This window comes from Actinia tenebrosa, unplaced genomic scaffold (genome assembly GCF_029948245.1).
Source record: "Actinia tenebrosa isolate PJP-AT-01 unplaced genomic scaffold, QUT_ActTen_1.0 PGA_scaffold2__45_contigs__length_23673736, whole genome shotgun sequence".
Lineage (NCBI taxonomy): Eukaryota > Metazoa > Cnidaria > Anthozoa > Actiniaria > Actiniidae > Actinia > Actinia tenebrosa.
Window position 1 is genome coordinate 18,286,723 of NW_028292579.1, and position 21,625 is coordinate 18,308,347.

General features: G+C 36.6%; 2 protein-coding genes across 2 annotated transcripts; one reads left to right on the forward strand and one right to left on the reverse strand.

Moving 5' to 3' along the window:
• The first annotated feature begins 10,032 nt into the window (after window positions 1–10,032).
• On the forward strand, window positions 10,033–14,972 carry LOC116304719 (M-phase phosphoprotein 6). Its single transcript, XM_031714493.2, has 5 exons — window positions 10,033–10,097; window positions 10,449–10,561; window positions 11,704–11,791; window positions 13,053–13,147; window positions 13,907–14,972. The coding sequence occupies exons 1-5, from the start codon at window positions 10,041–10,043 to the stop codon at window positions 14,067–14,069; spliced, it is 516 nt and encodes a 171-aa protein (XP_031570353.1). The 5' UTR covers window positions 10,033–10,040; the 3' UTR covers window positions 14,070–14,972.
• A 1,825-nt stretch (window positions 14,973–16,797) lies between these two features.
• Window positions 16,798–21,248, reverse strand: LOC116304729 (transmembrane protein 64). The gene is made up of 2 exons (XM_031714508.2): window positions 20,519–21,248; window positions 16,798–18,447 (listed from the first exon to the last, which is right to left on the reverse strand). The coding sequence occupies exons 1-2, from the start codon at window positions 21,071–21,073 to the stop codon at window positions 17,989–17,991; spliced, it is 1,014 nt and encodes a 337-aa protein (XP_031570368.1). The 5' UTR covers window positions 21,074–21,248; the 3' UTR covers window positions 16,798–17,988.
• Window positions 21,249–21,625: the final 377 nt, after the last annotated feature.

The window sequence follows — 21,625 nt, forward strand, 5'->3', positions numbered from 1 at the left end:
TTTTAGCAGGAATGCATCCATAATTAGCAATCAAAACAAAACAAAAAACAAAAACAAAAAAAGAAAAAAAGAAAAAAAACAAGCAAACAAAAAGATTCAGTCTGTTTTAGTACACTTGTTAATGAAAATGTCCTTCTGTCTATTTAACTAAGCTACAGCGCCTGCAGAATGCAGCAGCTCGCCTTGTTTGCAATGTATCGAAATATGACCACATTACTCCAGCACTTATAAGGCTTCATTGGCTCCCAGTAAAATTTCGCATTGAATTTAAGATTGCTATGATTGTGTGTAAATAAGTAATTAATAAGTATCAGGGAACCCGCAAGATATAATTCAAGATCAAATAAAGGCATGTTATTAATAGATAATAGTAGAAAAGCAAATTTTTGGTCTCAGCTTCTATTCTTTTAATTTTCAGGAAATAATCACATGACTGTTACTGGAAACGGGGCCTTATTGATTGTATTTGAAGATAACTAGGAGCAAAAAGAGCATTTCAACCATATCGTCTTCTTAAAACATTTTTTAGGTATTTGTTGGGAATTCAGATCGCGATACTGTGGTCCGCGTACGTACGTACGTACGCTTTGTCAGATTTAACCCCCTCACTTGGAATGTACACATAACAATGAGGGCAAAAGTGTACACAATATGAATATATAACTACCTAAAAGCTAGTGTGATTGTCGCAAGACCAAAGAAATGCGGCTTATTCACCTATTGGGCACTCTTAGTCCCAACAGGATTAATGAACGCTTTATTTTCAACTAACCGTTTCTTTTGTCTTTTGATTGTTTGTTTTTGTTTCCTTGCCTACTTTGCTCTCATTGGTTTCTTTTGTCTTATTCTATCATATATATACTCCTTTCTACCACTTCTTTCTCTTTTACTCCGACGAAGGACTAGCGTCCGAAACGTCAGTAAGTTTTTTCATCTTTTCACGGTGTATAATTTACCTTTTCATCATTACTGTACACAATATGGTCGAGGTAAGTGCCACGACATTGAATACTTCTTCGTGCATGTGCCATTTTCATATTTCCCATAATACTTTGCTTTTGGGGTACGAATAAGTGGTCAAGAAATTGTGATAACATTAAATGTTCTTGAATCGAAGAGTCTTGTTATCAGTTCATTCTGAGTTTAATGAGATAGAAAATTATTCGCTCATCGTAACAAGTGCTCAAGACTTAAGACTTTTTTCAAAAAAATTTTCATATTAAAAAATTGCTCTTTCAAGCGCGACTTTTGCTCTGGTCGCCTCCTATTATACAAATTCATAAGAGAAACAGTGTGTTTTGTGGTCTCGAGACGGCGATGTTTCACGAGGCGAAGCCGAGGGACTACAAAACCCACTGCTTTCCCGAGGTTCACGAGGTTCGAGAACACGCAGCAGTTATTTGATTTTTTGATTTTTAAAGACTTAGAAAAACTTACATTTCCGAGGAAATCACTTCAGGTATTGTTATTACCGGCCAACAGCATAATGTTGCCCGCTGAGAGGCGTTGCCTGGAAACTTGTTCACGTTCACGTGATACCCTCTCGCCCAATCAGAGTATGAGAAAAATGGACTTTGACAGTTGGTATTTTGATTACCATTCAGTGTCCCTGATCGAAACCTCCGCTTTTATCTAGCTGGCAACTGAAACTGACTAGGAATAAACCGTTTTTCAATTTAAAAAATTGCTTCATTGGGGAGGATTTAAAAGTAAGAAAAAATAAATTAAAAAAAAAAAAATAATGTGGATAAGATGGGATTGGAACCCACCAAAAGAAATTCAAAAATACGATTCCACTTTGCCATACCCCCGAGACATCCGCAGAGCTGGGGCGTCTTATGGACTTCGGACCTGACGGCGATTAAATCCTTCTGCCCTTGGGTGTACGAATTACGCAAGAAAATGTTCTAGCCGAAGCATCAGGGGAGAGACCAGCCGGCCCCCAGACCATATCGGCTAATCCCTTGCATCTCTACCACGCACGGAATCGGTTGAAAAGCAAATGTTAAAAAGTCTAGTCTATTCGGTGCATTGTTTTCACGGCTATTGTTATGCTGATTCACCTGGAACCGTGGTCCAGTGGATAAATCGTTGTCGTTCAAGATACTGAGTCAAGCTCGGCTGAGGAGGGTTAGCACTTGGATGGGTGACCCAAACATCATACCTACTCACGCTTTTGCTCCTTTTCCCCGTTTTTCTTTTTTGATTTTTAAAATAATGTTATATATATTGGTGAAACTTTTCTATTTTTGAGTGACCGATTCCTGTCTACCCAAATCAGTCAAATTATATTTAGAAGAGGAAAATCTCTTGAAAAAATGGAACTGCCGGCCATCTGGTAATTTCATATAGAATTTCGAAACACTATATGGCCGGCAGTTTATTATTTTTTCAATACAGCATAATTCATACGATAACACAAACCAAACTTTAATCTCGAACGAACCTTTTTATGCTTTCGAATTCTATAATCGTTTAAAGCACTAGCATTATTAAGTCTCAAGTAAAAATCTGGCAAGTAAAAATGACGTAAAACTGACAACGTACCATGGGGAATTGAAGGTCGCCAACTTTATCAATTAAACATGGCATTTGTTCACTAACGGGACAGACTCAAAGCCTTATTTTCCTAGTTTAAGGACGGTGCCTACTATTGTCAGCGCGCACACTTACTGTGCATCTACATCAAGGGATTTCCGCGGGTTTCAAAAGCAAGACACTCAAAGGTACAGAAAACGTCGGCTTAGGACAAATTTAAGGCGAAGAACATTTAGAGCTATTTTACATTAACATCAACCCTCATTCAAGATGACACCAACTTGACTGAGAATGATTGGTACGTGTTCCGCGGTACAAGAGGCTATTATCATATTCCAAACAAGTTGGTTAGTGGGCGGTCTTGGGAGCTGCATATTGGATCCTCAGAATCTCTGTGGGGAAATAAATGGGATCTGAATCCTGTTTCTTGAACTGATTTATTTGATAACTCGCTTACAAATCAAAAATCTCTCTCTCGCACGTGTGCCCCCTGATTCCTAGCGTCCTGGCACAGGGTGACCAACTTGGTGGTATTCGTGGATTGTCCACGACAGTCTCCGTCTTTTTCTACTTATATTTCTATTCTCTGTAGCCGTGTAGCTCTAGTGTCAATACCCGTAATAAGGTGCACTGATAGTCTTAGGGGGTAAAGAGCACTTTTTTAAGGCTTTAAACACGAGACTCTGGCTCTGGAGAATTGGGCATCCACGCATCCATGTGGTTAAGTAAAATAAGTTACCTCTGTACCTTCAATACCCTATCGTCTCTTTTTCTTTATAAACAGAGAACCCAAGCAGGATGTTTCAAGTAGATCCACAACCACTTGTTCTCTGTAGCCACGTCTTCCAACGCCTCTACCAAGTGTCAGATAGTCTGACTTGTTTTCGATATTGCCTGCTATATACTGCATGTCAGACCTTCAACTACAATCCAAACTTATCCACATGTGAGCTGAACAACGCTACAGCAGAAGAATATCCTCAGGACATGGTAGCTCGACCAGGATACAAGTATTACTATCAAGCTAACTATAACATGGAAATAATACCTTCAGTCCATTGATATTGGTATAATTTTGAATGTATTGTATAGAACAGTCTGAACCCAGGTGAATGAATCACTGATCTGAATAGATTTTTATCTCAATGGCAGACAGGTTTTTATTTTTCGCTGGTCAATTTTCACAGGCTTCACGACACCTCAGTTTTGTGACGTCGCATTTCTACGTCACTATTTCAGATCAGCTGGATTGTTGTCGAATTCGAATTCATTCTACAATTTGATTGGTTCGCGCTGTCTAGGTGGCCCCGGTTTTATAGTAGCCGCACTGTAACAGAACCTCTTTTCTCTCCTAACCGCGGAGGTCGTATCAAGTTTTTTCCCTAACTTGGTCACGCGAACACGAGTGAAAAACGTCTGGGCATGCTCTGAATCTGTATGCAAATTAGTCAAAATATATGTAAATTTGGCTTTCAAACATGCCTGATAAAATAGAATTCACAAAATGCCAAAACTTAATGTCCATGCTTGAAACTTAGGCTAATTCTTTCATATTGTGTTTCTCAATACAGTATCGTGGTCTGACAAAAGTATACGCTCGAACTTTTTAATATGCTTGGAGGAAAGAAACATTTATTTTCTCGCTCAAACTCTTCAAAATTTTTAGCAATCTCGTACCCAGAGCCCTTATTTCTTACTGCGCATGCTCGACGAAATAATTGGGCTCTGGAAAACTCCAATATTTCCTGTGCTGTGATTGGTTCTCGAGAACAAAGGAAGATACCGGAAGTAAAAATACAGTACTTGGGAAAATAAACAAGATGGCGTCTCGAATTAAGTACACCAAAAAAGCCTGTAGGGCCGGATTTTTCCAAGTTTTGCCGATTTTGTAATGGAAATTGTATTGATGTCCATCCAATAGATATTTTAGGAGCTAATTTAACTGAAAACCATCTCCAAAACCTAATTTTCCAAGCGCAAATGCACATGCTCGTTGAACATCGTCCGCCATTTTGAATTTACCTAGTCTGTCATAATGCGCATGTGCGAGAAACCCAGAATCTGGGTCTTCCGGTTTGGAGTTTTCCAGAGCCCAATTATTTCGTCGAGCATGCGCAGTAAGAAATAAGGGCTCTGGGTACGAGATTGAATTTTTAGAAAACGTGCTAAAATGCACGCATGCGCAAACTTTTTCTCTAATGTCGGTCACGCGGCCGCTTCAAACTCGTCCCCACTCCCATCGCGGCCAACACAGGAAGAAAAACCCGACTCGACTCTTTAGATAGCTCTGCTCCTGCCATTTTTCAGTTTTTATCTCTTTTCAAATATTTACATGAATATTTAGTTATCATTATATGGATGTTTATGTAATTTCTCTTTTCTAAGATTTATATTTATTGATGTAATTTTACACTTGCAAATAAAGTTGTTGTTGTTGTTGAAAAAACGAGATCCCTAGAAACGGCGGCTTTAATTGTTTTTAATGAAACAGAAGGTTGTTTGTTTATGACAAGTGATCTAAATATATTTCAGGTATTTTCCCGTAACCTTAGCAACAACGAAACACTACCCTGTTTTTCTCGTAAGTTTATCTCGTTGCCATAGCAAAATTTTCTTTGAGATTGTAATTGGTTAAATTGTCTTGCTTAATTTGGAAGCTTTAATTGTTTATCCGTGGTTGCCATAGTAATTACTCTAAATATCCTAAAAGGTTTTGGTATATAAAGAGTGAATTCTCAAGTGAAAATAACTTTCCTTAAAAATTGTATTACTAGAAGATGGCATTCAAAGAAACTTCACTTCGCCACACCACAAGGGACGAAACTTTAAAGCATAGTTGTAAGTAGCGTCATCCGTTTAACAAAACCTAATTATCAATGTATTACCCGCAATTACAACATTAGCGACTGTTGTACTTTGTTTGGCAAATATCTAAAATTTTACATGGGTTAGAAGGAGCTAATCGGACAGTTGGATTGTAGCTAAAGAAATTTATCTCACGCTCACAAAACATAGATAGACTGCTTGTTTCTCTAATACGTAGTAGAACTTAGAAAACTATAGCTATGACAATTGAAGTGCCTAAAAGAGCTTTACGATAATTATTATTAATAACAGCAATGTTTATTGAACAAAAAGTCATTACTTATGGAAGAAATCAATGCTTTTTTAAAGGTATGTTTTCGAAAGTTCAGCTATGGCAGTTTCTGTTAGAACTCTTATCGGATGACACCAACTCTAAAATCATTGCCTGGGAAGGCGAATATGGTGAGTTTCGTATGAATAACCCAGAACAAGTAGCTAAGCTCTGGGGAAGAAGAAGTGGTAGGCGAAAAATGACGTACCAGACCATGAGCCGCGCACTCAGGCATTACTACTGCAAAGGCGTTTTATCCAAAGTCAAACACAAGAAATGGTGCTACCGATTCAGCTTTAACACACTTGAAATGGCGAGAACCGTTTTGGGGAATACCAGCCTTCCATCTACAGAAAAAGTATGCTCAGGGAAATGCGGTGAGAACTACGAATCAGCGCTGGCCTATGAAGAGTATCTCAATGCGGTTTTCTTTTCGCTGCAAATGCCGAAGGTGACTCTGTATCCTAGCGACGACATTTGTTTCGCAAACAGGATGGAATGGCCGTTAGTTCGCTGTTTTGGTGATTGTGGTGTTCCAGTTGTATACAGAACATATATATAGTTATCCAAGACAAAGTTTTTGAAAACCGCAATTATTAGAAAAGAATATTGGCACTTAAACGAAAAAGAAATCTTCCCTAATTAACCCGACGAAAAAACATGGTACCTAAATATCTATACTTACCTTCGATCTTTTTCTCTTCGGAATTTGAATACCGTATTTCCTCTATCAAGCACCCTGGGGCTTAGTTTTTCAGTGCTTTGGGGCTGGGTTTATTAGAAAGGGGGGCTTATTAGAGACTGGGGGCTTAATAAATTTCTCTGACTTTGGAAATTCATAATTATTTTTGAACTACAGAAGAAAAAAATTATATCCGAAAGTTTCACAAAATACAATAATGTATGCTATAACGATCGACTTTTACTCGTAATCTCATCGCACTCATATTTCTGCACTAAAACCAAACGCTTTTTAACAAAGAAAAATGCCGCCCTCATGGGTGGGGCATATTATAATTAGAAGCGGCGCGGTTATTTAATTTTTAGAGGCTTAATAGAGGAAACACGGTAAGAAAAAATGGAAAAGACTGCTATTTGATTGTCCAACGATTTTGGTCATCAGTAGAAAAACGATAAAAATCGTATCCAATAGTCGTTATTTATAGCTTTTTAGGAATTAGCATGTTATAACATGTTAGTAATTTTGCCAAAATGATACATGGAAAGTGATACAACTAGTGATACAATTCGTGGAACATTCATTTAAATCAACACGTTTCATCGTATCGTTGTTTATATGTCATTTCCGCCAAGAATACTTTTCGGTCTTAGCTTCTATGTGTTCTATATTTCGAACCCAATTCGAATTCTCCTTGTGCAATTGGGTGCATAAAAGGGAATCGTTTAAGTACTCTAAGTCGACTGCTATAAATTCTTATAGAACTTTGTAATTATATTATTTCAATACTAATGAAAAATAAATGAATAAATAGATATTCTATTCTGAGGCAACGTTTACAAACGGCTTGTTTAAAAATCCAAGATGGCGGCCTTGTGGTCACGTGACTTAGTTTCCATGGTAACCAAGGCTCCAAGGTTCCTTCTTTTCACAAAAGACATTAACTTGCCAAGTTTGGGGAAGATTCGTAGAAAACTGGCTATGATATAGCTAATCAGTTTTTCATCTGAGAACCATGCCTTAATGCGGCTGAGTGCAATTTTTATAAAACTCGCCCCAGTATTCCCTTGGAAAAGTGTGAGCTTTTCCATCCGTTTCGAAATCTTTTTTCATTATTTTGGTGAATGGAGATATGAGAGCAAAAAGCAAAATTACTGCATAAATCTATAGCTTTTTTGATGTTATATTAAGTTAAAATTTATTAGGATAGTACGCGCGCGCTAATTGGTCGAAAACTGTTTAACAATTATTCGCCAAAGGCGAAGTGAATATCGGGGAATATTTACCGAGACGCGAGTTCGTGTCAATACACAGGTGATTCTTTGAAAATAAATAAAAAATAAAAGAAGATATAAGACATTTTTTTCCGGTAACAGCAACAATGAGGCTGGCCGCCATTTTGGATTATTAATTGCTGGAAGTGATTATCGTGTGTTTAAAAATACACAGGTGATTATTGGGAATCTCGCGCGCTCATTGGCCGAGAAACTATTTGAAAATTGGGGAACGTTGCTTAACTTTGTTGTGTTTTGGTGAAGAAAAATGTAAGTTAATGGCACATTGTATGTGGCCATGTAATACGGTTTAGCGGTTTAAATGCATTCCAAATTAGCGCCCTGTTGAAGGTATCCTGCCGTGCAGACGTTTTTAGAGTCGGCTCGTTCCTTCCCCTCCTAAAAAACGTCTGCAAGGCAGGCTATGTTGAAGGATGAGACAAAATTTATTATATTTTCGAAACATTTGCTTCAAAAATCGCAGCAAAAATTGTCGAAAAAATCGCCTGTGTAAACGGGCCTTTAGATTAAATATGAACGGATGTTTAACAAAAAATCAATATTGAAAATGATTGCGTAATATTAGTCGCTTTGGAATGAGCGTTACGCGTTACTGACTAATTCTTGCGTGACGTAGATATTATCAATACTTTAAATCCTTCCCAGTAATTGATATATTATGATTTTAATTACATTCTTAAAACGATAATAATTTTTAGAATGAATTTATTATTGTTTATTCGTTCATTATTTTTTAATTATATTACGTCATTTCAAATTTAGATGCGATGATTAAATGACGTCACAAAGAATTAGCAATAGTGATGTCATAATCATAGTGACTCGACTGTTGTAAAGTTGTCTTTAAAAAACTCTCATAGCTGATTTTTTCCCCGGAAAGGAATATTTCTAATAATGTGGTCGGCAAAGCAATTGTTACTTGGAGGGCTAGCAGTTAGTGGAGTAGCGGCTGCTGGCTACTTTGCATACCGCTACTACAAGAACAGAAACACTAGCTGTGTGGACGATACAAAAAGAGAAGATAACGAAGAAACTAATGAAGACGGCGATGGAGAAACACAAGATACTCAAGAAAACAGAGCAAAACATACCAAGGGGGGAGAACAAGTTACTGAAGTAAAGAGAGAAGAAAATGAAGACGGAGAAAACAGAGGAGAGAATGGACGAAAGCTACAATTGAACAACCAAACTAAGGATGACTTCGTCAACAACAATGAAGTTATGAAAGCTTGCAGCAACCTGAACAAAGAAGCTGTGAGAAAAGCATCGACACTGCGACCGTGCCCAAGACCTAAGTTCCTTCAACACGTAAAGACGATGGAAGAACTGGAGATGACGTTTGAAGCCCTTTCAGCTTACTTGTTCACACAGAACAGGAGCGAGGAAGAACTGAAAGAAGCAGAAAAAGAGCTTGGATGGGCATGGCATGTAGCTGTTGCCTTTAAGAACAGACTTCCACAGCATGTACCGCTGATGGATGGATGTATTACTGATGATGATGGATGGCTGCCGTTACAAGATGAAAATGGCATGCAATCTGTTGATTGAGCTAAAATATTAATCAATCAATATTTATAATGTTATATGATTTTCGTTATTTTTGTAGTTTTTAATATGCTTTCCATTTGACATATGCGTGACAGCTTTTGCTGTTTGAAAGTGGAATTGCTTTTAAATATAAAATAAAAGTTTTTAAAACAATAAAGTCGTCAAACGGAGTATTCTACTTATGTCAAGTGCTAAAGAAAGAAAGAAAGAAAGAAAGGAAGGCAGAAAGGAAGGAAGGAAGGAAGGAAGGAAGGAAGTAAGGAAGTAAGAAAGCCAAAGAAAGAAAGAAAGATTGAAAGAAAGAACGAAAAAGAGAAAGAAAGAACGAAAAAGAGAAAGAAAGGAACGAAGGAACGAAGGAAGGAAGGGAGAAAGAAAGGAAGGAAGGAATATACCCTGATATTCACTTCGCCTTCGTCAAATAATTGTTTAATAGTGTTAGTTTCTTGACCAATCAGCACACGAGATTTTCAATAATCACCTGTGTATTTTTGCTAAGCTTTATAAGAGAATGGAGCACAGTGCACTCAAGAAGCACTCTTCTTTCGTGCTTACGTCACTTCCTGCGTGCTTTATTACTGAACGGAGCGCGGAAAAAGCTGTTCTATTTGTTAAGTAAAACTTGCAGTGGATACATGAATGTTCTTTTAAAGAGAAAAGAAGAAATTTGTAAACATATATCTGTCTTTAAGCCACAGGACATTCTCGTAAAGCTGAGAAGGCTTTTATTTGGGCGAGAATGGCCACATAGTCAAATGATGCCCCAGTAGGGAGGGGAAGGGAGAGGAGGAATACACCGCTGGGCACATGTATGCGGGCGCATGTTTAATACAAAAAAATCAAGATGGAGGAAGACAGACAACCAAAGTTAGCTCTTTCCAAAAACCTAAAGGAAATGAAGGTATTTATCCAATTTATGTCGTTATTTTTTTCTGCTAATACCCAGTATTGGTTTTGTTATGTCTAATTTTCGAAGTGCTTTAAGAGATGTCTTTCAAAATACAATTTATGAAGCGATCGAGTGAGTGGCTCTTGAAAAAGTCTTGTTGATAATAAGCTTATAAGCTTAATCACATGCTCAATATATCCTATCCTGCATTGGTAGATATTTTCAATTATACTAGAATTGCTTAATTTGACTTAATTTTAATTCATTTTCAAAACATTAATTTTCCACACTTTCCATTTCGTTGTTGGGTTGCCTCTGGTTATTATATAAAATACAGTCTTATTTTATTTTTCCTGGAAATAGTTTATGCAGAGAAGAGCAGAGTCTGACTACCGTAAACAGCTTGAGGAAGAAAGAAGACGAAAAATTGACGAGGCTCATTGGGTCCTAAACACAAAAACTGGAGAAAGTGAAAGGTGTGACATTGAATGAGCTGCACTCACTTTATATGTACATGCACCAGGGCTGTCAACTCTCCCGGATAGACCGGGAGTCTCCAGATTTTGGACCGTATCTCCCGGTCTCCAGATTAGAGTATCAAATCTCCCGGATAATCGCTAAAGCTGACCATTTCTTGTAAGACTCGACTTTCACAACCATAAAATTCCAATTATTTTGTGTTATTTTAAATCGCTAACAAAATCAAAACGTTCCTCATAAACTGTTATTGCAAGCAGGCCATTGTAATATAAGCAATAATCTGATTGGTCAGAAATAAACCAATCACATCTAATGTTACAAAGCAAAAGATGTCTTTTCACGCTCTTTTTGACGCGCTGTGACGTCATGTCCCATTCCTATCAATATCTCCAGATATCTCCCGGGTTGACAGCCCTGATGCACTGACATCTATTTCACACACAAAACAATAAACTATGAATACTCCTTTTTACAGTTCCGTTAAGTATGTTTGTGGGCATTGTTTGTGCGGAGCCTTTCTACTCATGAGTTTAGTGCACACGTGCTCATAGTGATTATGTCATTTGATTGTTTTGATGAGCGAAATATCAAAATACCATTTTTCACTTCTTTGCAGCAAAATATCTAGGAAACCTATTCGGTGACCCCCATTTTTCTTTGCCTTAAAATTAAGATACTTCAAAAATCTACAACATGCATAAATCTAAAAGAAATGATTGCTAGGGAATGATTGACCACAAATTTAGGATAATATTCCACCTGTTAAAGGCCGGTTTAGACGGTACGATTTCCGGCTACAACTATTGTATACAACACACTTGCACAATCCTACAACACGAGTCGTAGCATGTAAATCAAGCCTACAACTCGCCTATGACAGACGCGAGCGTGTTGTATACTATAGTTGTAGGTGAAAATCGTACCATCTAAGCCGGCCTTAGCAAATTCTAATAGTACGCATTTTGACTAGATGTATACATCAAGCCCAAAATGCACTATTGGTGATGTGAAGGCAATCAGCTATGAAAGGTCATGACAATATGTATTTTCCCCCAAACATTGTCTACACATTCTTCCGATTATTATTAGATCATGACCAAATATAATATTAACAATATGCTGTTGTGTTCAAATCCAGAGTGGAAATAGAACCAAGTTATGTGAAGTGTGAACAACTGTACAGCAATGGCAGAATGTCTTTCAAGAATTTTAACCCAACAGTTGAGGTAAAGTAAATATCATAGACTTGATCTTAGTTTTATAAATTATAGAATTTACCATTTTGAATTCCTCTTATTGTAAATAGTAAATAGACAAATGAGCCATTCATTTTAGATAAATACACCAATTAAAAAGTTAAAACTATTGTTAGCACTGTATATTTGAACAATACCGTAGAAAATATAACATTTTCAATTTACCATTCTTGATTTTTTTTTTATGTACCTTTAGTAAAGAATAGATTTATTTTAAGATAGACATTTAGAAGTTTAAGCAATCAGTGTCAGTACCATGTTGTGTGTCTTTCCTCTTATTTGATGATTAATTGTGTCATCGCATTGTGAAAGTAGTGTCGCTACGCCTCGTGGATCCACATACAGTCGACTCTCCCGTAAAGCGACCAACCCAGGGAGAAAGTGGCTGCTTACGGGAGATGGCCACTTACTAGAGAGTTAGCACAGGAAGCCCAAACAATGGGAATCCCAACACAGGAAGCCTAAACCATTTATAATTTTGTAACTCACATGTTAAAACTACTGCATTAACGATTAAACTGTTTTAATCAAAACTTTGAATGTGCTATATGTACTTTACAGTACTGTGATTCTCAACATTTTGTCGGGTATTTAATACCCGATGACTCTATATTCTTAAATTTTTTATTGTTAAAGGATCTGTCACCATTACTGGCTCTTGGGTGGTCGCTTACGGGAGAGGAAAAACATTGAAAAATTCCAAAATTTTAGCCCCAAAGGTGGTCGCGGTCGCTTACGAGAGTGGCCGGGTCGCTTACGAGAGAGTTTTTTTGGAGAGTTTATATGGGGAACAAAACGGGAATTTCAAAAGGTGATCCCTTACGGGAGATGGTCAATTACGAGAGTGGTCATTCAAAGAGAGTTGCCTGTACAACTTTGACAATGTGATGACGAAATTTATCGTCAATAAGAGAACAGACACATTAAAAAACTGATGTCTCTTTGTTTTTTTACGCAATAACAAAAACCATAAACACTTCTCATTCTTAGTGATCAAAATAACCAACGGAAAGAGCACGCACTCGTTCACGTCAGCTTTGTCTGTCTGTCCTCTTATTGATGATAAAAAATAACCTATCAGCTTATGAGAAATTTGTAAGTTATTGTAAAAAGAAACACATTTTAGTTTGTCCGACATAGAAACACAGTAACCTGAAGGTAGTACAATGGATTCGGGATCAGCCAATTTAAATTTCAACTCCTCATGAATATGTTTTACTGTGTTTATTAGAAAACCTTCAAACAGATGAAAGCAGAGGATGAAGAAATTTTATCAGAAGAAAGGGAGAGAGAAGCAACTGTATCTGATGAAGAGATGGCTAGAAGGTATACAGCAATGGGGAACCTATATGTTTATTAATATTTAATATTCATATTGTAATTATAAATATGTAGTATGGAATGGATGTGAGCAATCGACATGGAAGGGTTTTTAGAGTTACAGTACCTCCACCATTAATTATGCCATATACAGTATTGTTGCCACTCAGCGAAAGTTTCTGGCATACCCTTCCATTGATTGAACATTATTGTCTCAGGGGTAGATAGCAGTATATCATGCAACGCAGTAAACAATTCACTCAACTGCTTCTAGACTTGCTCCAAGCTGACCTCTCTAAGACTCATAGACTAGAGAGTAAAGCAAGTGGAAAAAAATAAAGCATCAAAGTTGCGACAGGTCAGCTTGTTCTTCTTACAGGATTTTCATTTGCTTTCTCTCCATTCAATGTTGGTCTGTATTTTTCTAGCGCACACTAAATTTCCATACAATAAAAAGAGTGAGCATAATTCAACAACCCATTTATGGGTCGTTAAAATTGGGGTGAAACAAGTTGGAAAAGTCCTTGGTCCTGCAAAAGTCATCCTGGTTGTGCTGCCTTTTTTGTATTCAGCATGAGTGAACTAATACGGAGGCATAGGACTTTGTACGGAGATCAAGGATTTGTAAAAGCCTAAAACTTGCTTCTTACTGGTCTCCTACATGTACGCAGCCACTATTAGTGTCATCATGCCACTCTCACTGCCCTAAGTAGGAGACTACAGCTTCTTATTTACTTTAGAAATATCTCCCAATTTTTCTCCTAGATATGATACTCTGGTTGGCACAATAGGCAAGAAATATTCAAATAAAAGAGACAGATCAACAGTTATCGTAGATGATGATAACGATGATGATGAGGATAGAGACATATCTCATTCTACTAGTAAGAAAAAATTCAAAGGGGGTTTTATGAAGCCTCAAGACTAGTATGAGTATTTTTAAAAATAATTCAAAAATTATCTTTAAATTCTTATTTTCGTTGTTCAGAGGCTTGGGGCCGGTCGAACTAGAATTGAAAGAAATTGTTTTAATTCTAAAGTCTGACATGTCCATGTATGTACATGTATAAGCTTGTGAATCACCATAGCCATTGAAAGCACTTGAAAGTGCATCCAATTTGACATTTAGTAGAAATTTTTCAAAGGAACAAACAAGTACCTCGGAGGCAGATCACCCTGTCACAAATATTGAAACAGTTTTTTATGCAATTAAAACTAGTAACTAGTGCAATTGCAACTTTACCAGAAAATTTTGGTGTTGGATAGTTTTATGTCAAATCAAAGACAATTGAAAAAATCGCCATAAATTATTAACAGATTGCGTCAAGTAAACCTGTGCAGGGTAAAAATAAAAAGTGAAAAATTTTTAGTGCTAAATGGTGCAAAGTAACTAATAAAATTGTACAAGTTAGTGCAAAGGTTTGTAGGTCTACGGCGTACTGAACTTACTAAATTGCGCAATTTCTTACAAAGTTTTTCAGGGGTTCAGTATATGTTATGTACTCTATTTAAACTGTGCTATTCAGCACTGGGATCCAGAGGTTATTTATTCTCACTCCAGTATTTGCTGGTAAAGGGAAGTTCATGCAAGGAGAAATTTAAAGCACCTTTCACTTGTGCCTTTCACAGTTGCTCGTTACCTTGCTACGACCAAAGGAAGTGAAATAGAACCTCTGGAGTCCAGGGTATGATTCTCTAATGTGTAGTTCCAGAAATTATCCATACCCACCCCACAGAGGAATTTGGAGTTCTCGAAGGGTGGAAGGGTCAGAGAAAGAACAAAAATTACAGAGTTTGTATGGAAGAAAATTGGAATTTCTGGGGGTAGGGCAGTGTCTTAAAAAATTCCTTCGTGGGGGGGGGGGGGGGGGGGGGGAAGGGGGGTATAGATAATTTTTGGAACCACACAATAGCAAATCTTTCAATAATATAAGTTATTAAATGCCTCACAGATAACATTTCATTCATTACTTGCCCATGCAGGGAATATATACATGTATTTATATCCATAGAAGAAACTACAACTTTTAATTTCTAGATGTTTCCATCTTGTTCCTAAAATAATATATATATACACCTACTTGCAAGAACATTGTCTTAACGAAAATATAACATTAGTGATTTAGTGAGATAGGAATTATATTAAAAAACAAAAGAAGATCAATGAAGCTGAACTTTTTCTTTTGTCTTTTATTTCTTTCTCACTAAATTACTAATGTTCTAATATCGTGTGACAAGATTCTTGCAAGTAGGTGTATCTTCAAGATGATTTTATTTATTTTTAATTCATAAATATGATAGTGATAATTAATTATAGATAGCTTATCTGGTAGAGTACAAACACTATAAGTGTGTAACATAAATACCGCTAAATACTGCTAAATAATGCTAATCCTATTGTTTTCTATCGTTTAATTAGCACTATTTACTGCCAAATAGTGCAAAGTGTTGCACACTTTTAGTGTTTGTACTCTATAAAACTTTTAACCAAATCAAAAAAAAATTTGGGGTTGAAATTGACAGGTTCAATTGTCCATAGCTTTGTAATACCGAGAGGTATTCTAGGTCAGTCAATGTCCAGGGCATTTGAATTAATCACATTATAGGGCTGCAAAACCTCAATTATGCATAATATTGGCGTTATCTTTTTACTCAGAATGCCCTTCAATGTTTAGCTTTGACGATTAAACCTTTTCAACTTTTTTATTTAAATTTGGTGTATACTGTCTCCTTGAGGCCTCTCTTTTTCAGAGTTAATTGTGTAGTGATCACTCCATAGGTGCCACTAGGTCAAGTACTGTACTACAAAAACACCTGACACTTGGTACTAATAGAACAAATAAAATTTCTTTAATCTTAAATACTAGTCATTTTAATGTCTCCTTTTGCATTTTTATAAATGAATGAGACAGTTGGATATGAAATTATTAGATTAATATTCTTAAATTTTCTTATTTATAAATAATTTTAAGCCCAAATGTACAGTTATATATTTTCACTAGCAGAATTCGCCCACAAAGCCCTAGGCATGAATGGAATGAGATATGGGGAAAAATCGGCCCGAGGCTCCGTGAGCGACTAGCTTTGATGGTTTTTATGAGAGAATGCATGCATGCACGAGAACCCGAGACTCATGCAAATAAGCGCTGATGTGAAAAATCTTGTTTTTTGGGCTTTTCGTGCTCAAATTCCATAGTGACAACAGTTTAAGATTCAATTTCTGAAAACCCATTCACACATTAGGGAGCATTCACTCTTTAGGACAGGGGAGGACTGGAAGAATCCAATGAAAGGTCATCTAGTTTTTACACAGCCTAAAGGAAGGGGCCATGCAAACAAAAATATATTTCTTTGAATAAACGAAGGTTTGTACATTTTTGCCAAATTTTCCAAAAATTCTAAACACGAATGCTCCTTGGCCCAAATTATTTCACCACTTAAAAACTTATGAATCATATGAATCAGTGTCTTACTAACAAAATAAGCTCAGACACAACAACTTTGGGGGGGGGGGGGGGGTGTAGGGTGAATGAGGCAGGGCAGGAATGTCTTGCTAACAAACTAAGTTCAGACAACAACTTTGGGGGGGAGGGTATGTAGGGTGAATGAGGCAGGAATGTCTTACTAACAAAATAAGCTCAGACACAACAACTTAGTCAGGTATTGCAATGTTTATTTTTTCAAAGAGGATCCCTCATAAAAGAGGGTATTGGAGTTGATTAAATATTTCCCTAAACCCACCCCTAATATGGGGTGAAATATTTGATTCACAAGTGATAGAGCATGTCAACAGGTAACCCAAACTAAAAGTATGTGAAGTTAAATATATACAAAATTAATGCCTTATAATACAGCGGTTCTCATTCACACACGAAATAGTACAATTATCTGTTATAGAGTTTTGATGGGGGTCAATCGATGTGTTTCTATAGTATTGTCGGCTAACACAATTTTCGAGGGATTGTGACGGTGCCTATAGAATATTATGGAAATGCCTTGATTTGACGCCCACCAATCAGAATGCAGCATTGATGATAGATCACAAGTTGGATTGGACTAATATTACACATCTTTATCAAATGTCCTAGTGATAAGGTGGACCAGGCTTGGACCTGTTACAGTCAAACCAGCAGCTCGTGTGTTTCTATCAAGGTTCAAAGATTCAGTTCATTACCCAAAATTTGATTTCCATCTCGTTTTGAAGCTTGCGCTGATGAAACTAACAAAGATTGTAGATTTCAATACCGGCGTTACCTCAAAACATCAAAATATACATTGTCATTCATGAAAGGATTTTTTGAACAAGACATCACACCAAACAAATAACTTTAAGATGGAAGCTACAATAATCTTAGCTTTGCATGAATCTGTGAAGAACTACAGTAAGTAAACTTTTAATCTGAGCCCAGAATTTAAATTGGCATCGTTGGCTTCATAAATGCAAGCTTCAAAGCAAGATGGAAATCAAACTTTGAACAATGAACTGAAGGGGCATTGCTTCTCACTACTTCACTTTTACAAAAAGTAAGAAAACCTTTGGTGCCAGCTAGTGAAAAAACTTTATTGAAATCTGTAGTTCTAGAATTTATCCATACCACCCCCTACGGAGGATCTTTTCAGACCCCCCTACCCCCAGAAATTCCAATTTTTTTCCATACAAACTCGGTAATTTTGTCCTTTCTCTGACCCCCCTACCACTTGGAATTCCAAATTCCTCTTGGGGGTGGGGGTATGGATAATTTCTGGAACTACGCAATGAGTGGTGAGTTTGTTTTACCTGTTCTTACTCTATCTTGTCCTTGTATTGATATCAATTTTAATAGTTAAAAAAAACTTTTAAATACATGTTAAGGCGTTTTTGGATTATCTAAACTCATTTCATTCACCTCAACAAGAATTGCTGATGCAGAATGTGATTTTCGGTGTCCTTTCTTGAACTTATTCTTTGAGTTCTTGGGCTTTTCTTTATATGCCTGTCCTTCTATATCATAATTAAGAACTTTTTTGTTTAAAAACTTAGGCAAAAAACGAGCACTTGTAGTTATGACTTGACCATTAAGTTTTTGTTCATTTTCTAATTCCTCACAAGTCTTGTTAAGTTCACGCCGTGCTCGTCGTATGACATAGGACATTAGGAGAACACCAATGATTACTTGAGCAAATAGAACTAGATATCCACCAGATTGTTCTGATACTACATCCTCCAGTGATCTAACTGTTGATCCCATGTATGCATTTAATGCTTGAGTAGGAAGAAGACCCAGTAAAGAAGACATGACATATTTTGGTAGACTAACATTTGTTGCCTGTAATATAAGGAAAAAATAGAATAAATGAAATTCAAATACAGTGAAATAAATTAAGGGATGTCATAATATAGCTAGATTATTATGCATGCTCTGATTGGCCAAAAACCAACGAACTATTTCCCTATGGGCTGCATGCTCGCGCACTCTGATCTCAATGGACACTTGGCTTTTTTCTCCTAATTTTCAAATCCGATGGCATCAATAGCGTGCGCAGGGGTGAGATGAATGATATAACGCACGCTCTGATTGGTTGAAAACCTGTGAACTATTTCTCAGTGGGCTGCACGGTTCAGCTTTTCTTGAATCTAGCCATGGATATAATTTTTTTTTTTAAAGGTATTATTAAAACAAGACCTTCAACCTTTACATTTTTATCAATACCTTGAAACAACCTCAAAGTTGACCAAAGTCTGAGGACATGACTAAATGTAACTAACTGCTATAAAGTTATTATGAATCTTGTGTTCTGATTAATTGGAGGTGTGTCCCTTACGAACGCACAAGTTCTATTTGATCAATAGAGTACTCAAGTGATAACGTCACAAAAATTAATTTTAGCTTGATCATATTTTTGGTTAACAAATTCGATAGATGATCAGAAAAGACGTTTGCACACCAAATTTGACAAGAATCGGACAAATATCAGCTGAGATATGACCATTTGAATATACAATTACTCCATATAAATCACTGTATTTTCGGCTGGGTGACTAAAGTTTGGAACCAAGCCAAAAATACAGTGATTTGTATCGAGTAATTATATATTCAAATGGTCATATCTCAGCTGATATTTGTCCGATTCTCGTCAAATTTGGTGTGTAAACGTCTTTTTTGATTGTCTATAGAAATTAGAAATCGAAATTAATTAAAGTCAAAATTAATTTTTTCATGACGTCACACTTGTGTACTCTATTGGTTTCCAAAATACTGGCTACTCTAATTTGTCTTTTATGGAATAAATAAAAATGCTTGTTGTACTGTGTGGAGTTATAAATGCATGCACTTGATAAGACATGCTTCTCCTAAAACTTCTCTTGTGTGTGTTCTGCCAATTCTGCACACAGCACTCACACACATATACCCTTTGAGCAGAGATTGAAGGCCTTTACTAGTAGGGTATTACACATGTTTTTTATTACAATTATAAACAAACTGAATTGCAATAATTTTAGCTTGTTAGGCTTTGCAGGGGAGAAAAACTTGAGATCCCAGAGAAAAACCCTTGAATCGATGGATAAGCCTAACAAATTGAAAGCTGTATAATAGGCCAAAGTCTGTTTATAAGATAGCCTATTAAACAAGTAAATATTAAAGTTTTCAATATTTTTCTACTTGTCTGAACTGGTCTGTCATGAGAAAAGGACTGAACTGGCAAACAGCCAAATCGGTGTGCTTGAATATTCTAAAAATCAAATAAATATTAGGTAATAATCTATTAAGAATGTGAGAATTACATTTGTACATTATCAAAACCGGTTACACAAGGTTTTATAAGAGTAAAGAGAAACGCTTTATATATTTTTTGAATAATCATATATATTTACGTTGAAACCTGCAACGGATAACTAAAGAATGCATAGACAGAAATATCAGATTACATTACATTTCATATTAATCCAAGACCTTGAGAGTATGGTATCAATGAGGGTAAAAATAAAAAATACTGATGCAATGAAATATGTCAATTTGATTTTTTTAACGACTGTATAAAAGATTTTTTGACGTAATGGTGTATAATTTAAAAATAGGAGTGTCGCCCTAGCTTGAGGTTTAGTCAATGGCTCAAAACAAATATTGTAAATGTTATTTGAAACCTCGAAGATTTAAATAAGATTTTCCATTGATATTCAAGATTTTGAACTTGTATTTACTATGGATTGGAAAATTAGTAATATTGTTTTTTTTCAAATCTTACGATTATTGATAAACCCAGCCCTGAGTTTGTTTGATTATTTCTTTGAATGAATAAAATGATATAAAACGTTATTTGTTTTATGCAGACGTCTGTACAACTGACAAAACATAAAACACGTACAAAACAAACTAAATATTCAGTGTATAAACTCACCGCAAATAAGCCATTTTGAAGGCCAAAAGGAATCGGAGTAAGGCGAGTCAAGGCAATGACTTTAAAACCTTTTGTGCCTTCGACAACACGAACAACGGCTTTAAAACTTTCCGACTCCAACGTTGAACTAACCCAGTCTCGCATATACCTTCGACAGACGACAAAAGCAGTTGAAACTCCAACAGCAGCAGATAAATACACCACAGCTAAGCCATAGATAAAACCGTAAAGATAGCCGGCAGCAACGTTAAGGACGATGTAACCCCAAGTCATAGGAAAGGACACGAGTGTGAACATGACAACAAAGAGTAACACGCCCTGCCAATCGTCAAGGTTCTGAAGCCATTCTAAGAAATCCTTTAAATAGTGCCTACATAAAAATGCAACGCATAATGCTATAGATAATAAGAACAGTGCTGTTCCAGAGACTTGTAAACAGCGAGCTGTGTTTTGTTGTGTGTTCACAACTTGGTCAAAAGTGGTTGCTTCACCGAGGCACTTTTCGGCGCCAGACTTGATTTGCTCAGTGCACTTTTGGCCATATTGGAACACCATTTCTTGTTATTTAGTGGTCGTTAGCTTGGCTGTGGGGTAATACTGTACATTAGGTTGTTTGTTTCGCAACGAATTGGGTAATTTGAACCGGAAAACTAGTGTCAAAATATTTCCATGTGATGATCATCAAGATAAATATCCATGTCACTTCACTAGAACCGAGACCACGTACATGGCATACAGCGGTATTACCTGATATAATAGCATTCATAGCGAGAAAGAATGAAAGGGGGAGGGGACGGGGAGATTTTTTTGAAAGTGTAAAAGCCAGTGGGGGAAGGGGGTTATAAAAAAAACAGACGCAAGGGAGAGAGAAAAGTTGGGGGGAAGGGGGTACATGACAAATACACAGCACTTTCATAATAAACGGAACCGTTTATAATGATTTACACACGGTGTATTGCGTGTGGGGGAGAGTCATGGGTTGAGTTTGGCGAACAAGGGCCATTAGTTCGTGAGTTCATCCCTAGTATGGGTAACTAAACGAATACCACCCCTCCACCCTCGCGATAAAAAGTGAACATTCCCAAAGACATTTTTAACATGACATTT